This window comes from Halyomorpha halys, unplaced genomic scaffold (genome assembly GCF_000696795.3).
Source record: "Halyomorpha halys isolate HHAL.00 unplaced genomic scaffold, Hhal_1.1 Scaffold72.1, whole genome shotgun sequence".
Lineage (NCBI taxonomy): Eukaryota > Metazoa > Arthropoda > Insecta > Hemiptera > Pentatomidae > Halyomorpha > Halyomorpha halys.
The window spans coordinates 250136-255641 of record NW_027109364.1 but is presented as its reverse complement, the minus strand read 5'-3'; the positions used below and the strand labels follow the sequence as shown (position 1 = coordinate 255641).

Sequence of the window (5506 nt, the reverse complement as noted above, 5' to 3'; positions counted from 1 at the left end):
GGAAAAACTTGAGGCCCTTGAAAAAATCGAAATGGGTGAGCGACTTATCAAAGTAGCTAGTGATTTAAGAGTTGGCGTTACTACTGTGAAGGACTGGCAAAAAAATCGGGATCAATTAATTTCATTTAGTGTTTCATAGTTGTCAGATGACCCAGCAAATAAAAAAAGACTTAGAAAACCTTCATCGGATAAATTGGTTTTGTATTCTAATTTTTATGTATTTTTCATTCGTTCTTGAACATTCGTAAGTCTAATTCCCCAGCGTAACAGACTCCGCTTAATCCGACCTTTTTATGGGACCGACCTCACCCCAAGTCCCAAACAGGTCGTTATAACGGGGTTCCACTGTACATGAGTATGGGATAAATCCCAAAACATTGTACTAGTACAAAATATAGAATAACATATTCTAATTGGAAGTTTTCTTCATATCAGCATTTTAAAAACATAATATTTTTATTATAGTTTCAAGGCATTTATTAACATAGTACCTAGTTAGGCATGTTTCTTTTTTTTCTTTCTTATTTTATATGATTAATTTGAAAATTGATTTCTTATAAATAGTTTAATTTTTGTTCCTCCATATTTTTCCCTTTAAAAATTATTTTCAATGTAGAAGTGTTGACTAATATTCGAGTAGAGTAATAAGTAGTTAGTAGAGAGATAATGACATGCTAGTTGTCCTATAGTTTTATAATTAAAATACCAATGTTGGTCGCAAAATTGGTTACAAATTATATATTTTTTGTTATTGTTTAACATTTTTTTTTTTAAGCTTAGTTGAATTAATTTTCTGTTTAGGTTAAGCTTATTAGTCAAAAAATTGATGAAGTCGTCGGCAGACAAGAGCGTGCTTTAGGTCTCATTTCAACCTTACACCAGTCTGGTGGTGTTCAGCAGCAAGTTGTTGGCCAGCAAGGTGATGTATATTTGTATATTAATGTATATTTTATTTTTTCTAATTTTACTTTATGGTTCATCCCTTTCATATTTTTTTTTTTATGTCCAATTAATTATTACTAAAATTTTATTGTTGTGGTTTATAATTATCTATTTAATAGCAATAATGTCAGTATGTTAATTTTTTATGAAAATGTACAATTTTATTCTGGAGCTCTGATAAATATGTTTTGTTGCTTTTTTTTTTTTTTTTTTTTTTTTTTTTTTTTTTTTTGTATAGGCTTTCAGCCTCTCATTCCTGTGTACCGATTCAGGGGCCCTCTCAATAATAGCTTTTGTGTATCAGTCGAAAAATGAGTTTTCTTGTAAAACCATTTATTTTTATTAGTTTTTTTAAATAATACAAAAACATATCTCAGTAGTTTTCAAATGCTTGTTAAATGACAATTAAATTGTCTATAAAGCTAAACAATAAAGATAATTATATGTAAATTAAAAAATTAACAATAAAATTAAAATAATATTAGTAACGATATAGTCAACAATGAAAGATTGTTGATTGACTGTTTGTGTCTACACTTGTGCATTACCCCAGGTATACTGAAAATACTATTCCAAATTAGTGTTTAAACCCTTAGTGTTTAAATTATGAAATATATTTCTGTGTATTAGTGAATATATCTATATTTTTGTTGTGTCAAGTATTATTCCCTGGAGGGGCAGATTGTGTTTGTGCGTTTAGTAAAATGAAAATTATTTAATGATACGAGATAAGAACAGATCTTATGATGTCTCATATAAATTTATTGTGGTTGCTTATCTGTGATGGTGATTCGAAGTCTCGCTGCTGCGGTTACTTCTGCTTCTTATAGCAGCTTCCCTCGTCCAGATTGATAATAGGTGAAATAGTCAACTTTATATACAAACAAAAAAAATCAAAGTAATGATAAAAGGAAGATGGTCCGATGGGGAGACTGTGGTAGGAAAAAACCCTCCAAAATCTAGTAGGCTGTGTGTTTCGATGTTTTTATTGATGTTTGATAATATATACCTTTCTGAAAACGGAACAGTAATCTTAACTCAGAATTGAGAATACAGACAATTTGATTCTTAAATTTATTATTATTATTTTTTTTTTATATCGATGGCTTACTTCACAGTGGGGCTAAATATATTTCCACCTGCTTTACGAAAAAATGCAATGAAAGGTTCTCTCTTTTAGGAAAATTATTGAAAAATTGTACATTTCTTAAAAGAGAGAATCTTAAATTGTATTTTTCGTAAAGCTGGTGAAAATTTACTTAGCACCTCTATGTAGCAAGCTGTCGATATTATGTATAAAATTATACAAACAAAATGAAAAATAACAAGTAATAAAACAGAAAAATAATAAACTGTGGTGACAATCATAAGTGAATATTGTATGTTGGGAGAAATGAATAAGAATAGTAAAAAATACACATTAGGATAGAAAAATAAGAAAAAATATAACCCTTCTACATACCCCCAAAACTTCTTTTATTAAATTTATATTCAACAACAAACACACAACATTGTATTTCTTATTATTTTATTTAATATTAATATTGTTGTTTCAGGTTTGCCGCCTCCTGCAAGCCAACCGCTTGCTATCGACACAATTAGACGGCATGAAGTTGATGCTGTTTTGGCCAATCAGAATTCGATAATCGCTCAATCTAGAGAACTCAAGTAAGATTTAACAATAATTTATTATAGGGGTATTCCATGATCTTTAATTCAACATCTTAAATAGAAAAAGTTGTATTAAATGGAGAAATATTTCCATCTTTTAGCATGTTAAAACAATATAACTTTTAACATGGTTAAGAGTCTGTTAAGGCCTGCTAAATGGAGAATGACGTCACACAACAGACCAGCTCAGTTCCATACCATTTTCTCTGTTGTCGTTTTGATAGGTTAGTTGCTCGTGGTTTGTGTTGTTTTTGATTTGGATGTTTTTAAACTCTAATGAAGTAATGGATAAAAATAATAATACAGTAATGGTGAAAAACTAGGAGAGGAAACAATGAACAAGTGAAGTGGAGGAAGATGATGTGAAGAAGCTGTTGGAGATTTTATTATCTTGTAAAGGTTTCAAAACAAGTTGCCCAAAAAATCTGCTTGGAGCTCCTTTACATTTAACATATAACATGGACTTTAAATTAGGCTGCTCACAATGCTATACTTATAATATTTAGCATGTTAAAACTTTTTACATTTAACACATCATGAATACCCCTAGTATTTATTATATAAAGTTCTCCCAGATCTACTTTATCTATTTTCAACTATTAAAATTATATAAATTTTTAATGGAGGAAAATGGTACGGGTCTTAGTCTAAGAAGGTACCTTAAAAATTATAAAACACCAATACCAATATTGCTGTATATATATATTGTAATAATTTTAAAATAAAATAAAAAGAATTTTAATCGTTTTTTAAACTATTTTCAAATATAAAAGATAATTTGGGTTCAAATTAAGAACTTTAATATTAAATATAAAATAGAATTTTATTTGATTTTATAATACAAAAGAGACTCTTAATCTCAGGGTGGGTTACTAGGCACTTACAATAATTACCTTAATTAAATTAATATCTATTTTACACATGTATCTATTTTTATGTATAGCAAAACTAACCAAGTTCACAATCTTCTTTTGATGATTCTTGGTATCTTCTTTTTTCTATTGTTCTGTCCTATCGTCCAAAATGGCTTCCTACTCTTGCTGGACAGAAATTCATGAGGACCTCCTCATCCTGGAGACATCCTTTCACCTGCGCGCCCAAACAACGAATGCCTAGTCCAATACCAAACCTGCCTCGATGTTCCATGTAAACATCGATTGTCGCACAACAGTAAGGGATTTTTGCAATTGATTTACTTTCTGAATATTATTCTCTAGCACTATTTCTTGACTTCTATTTTTTCTTAACTTTACTGTATTTTCAATTATGATGGGAAGAATTAAAATAGTTTTTATGATATTTGAATCTGCTCAACATGGCCTTGATTCAACGGACTTGTTGACTGAAGAATATGTACCGCCATCTTGGTTTTGTTTTGAATCACGAAGTTATTATAGACAATGAAAATTGGTTAGCTTGCTTTTTGGATAAACAAAACAAATTAACAATCTTAAAATGATACATAAAATAAAACATATTAAAAACCCTTTATACATCAAAATATACTATTTACTAAAAAAGAGCATATTACAAAAAAAAATATATATATATTGTAATATGCTCTTTTTGAGTAAATAGTATATTTTTGATGTATAAAGGGTTTTGATATGTTTTATTTTATGTATCATTATAATATTCATTTGTTTTGTTTATCCAAAAAGCAAGCTAACCAAGTTTCATTGTTTATAATAACTTCGTGATACAAAAAACCAAGATGGCGGTATGTTGAACCAAGGCCATGTTGAGCAGATTCAAATATCATAAAAAACTATTTTAACTCTTCCCATCATAATTGAAAATACAGTAAATTAAAGGAAAAAATAGAAATCAAGGAATAGTGCAAATGAATAATATTCAGAAAATAAATCATTTGGAAAAATCCCTAACTGTTGGGGGACAATTGATGTTTACATGTAACCTCAAGGAAGGTTTTCATTTTGACAAAGGTCAGTTGTGTCTGTGGCGTCAAGGAGAGATGGTCTCTTAGTATGAAGAGGTCGTCAACAATTTCTGTCAAGAAGGAAGCCATATTTGATGCTAGGACAGAACAATAAGATTAAGAACAAAGAAGACACCAGAAATCATCAAAGGAAGATCGTAGAGCGTGGTTAGTTTTGTTATAACTAAATTAGAATATATTTGTAAAACAGATGTAATTTTAATTAATTGAAATTATTGTAAATGCCTGTTCTGATTGTCTAGTAACAACACGCCCTGAGATTAAGAGTCTTTTATATTATTAAATTTGAATAAATTTTATTATCCATTTGATATTAATGTTCTCAATTTGAACCCAAGTTATCTTTCATATTTGAAAAAAGTTTAAAAACTATTCAGATTCTTTTTATTTTAATTTTATATTTTTTAAAATTATTACAATATATATACCACACTGCAATACCAATATTGCAGGGCTAGTAAACGAGATATGAAGAACTAAAATGTATTGTAAACCTGAGGTAGTAGGACTATAACATAAGATAACCTCTTTTCAATACTGTATATTTTATTTTTATTTTTATATAAAAAAGTGATTGATTGACCGTAACTAAATATGAAGGAGATGGTTGGGGTGAGGTCAGAAAGGAATACAGCAAACGAATGGACGTAGACTGGGAGGTGATATTTAAAGCGGTTTCATATAAGTCACCCCCCCTATCTACCCCCACTCTATGTCTATCCTTCATCCGCCTTTGCCATTTGTTTGTTGGCTTTCAACACGGCAGCTAAGTGGTTCTGATTTGTTCTTTATTATTATTTTTTTTTTTTTATTTCTTGATCTTTATGTATTCTCATCTTATTTCCTAGGTTTTCCATCTCCTAGTGCGTACAATTTTTGTTTTCTATTTCTCTTATATCTTTCATTCACCCTTGAACATACGTAAGTCTAATT

General features: G+C 29.3%; 1 protein-coding gene across 1 annotated transcript in view; it reads left to right on the top strand.

The window, feature by feature from the left end:
* Window positions 1-5506, top strand: part of ergic53 (protein ERGIC-53) — a 32001-nt gene that overhangs the window by 16206 nt on the left and 10289 nt on the right. The window contains exons 8-9 of the mRNA XM_014438996.2: window positions 802-919; window positions 2499-2610. Of these exons, the coding sequence (XP_014294482.1) occupies window positions 802-919; window positions 2499-2610 (230 nt within the window). The remainder of the gene's footprint in view (window positions 1-801; window positions 920-2498; window positions 2611-5506) is intronic.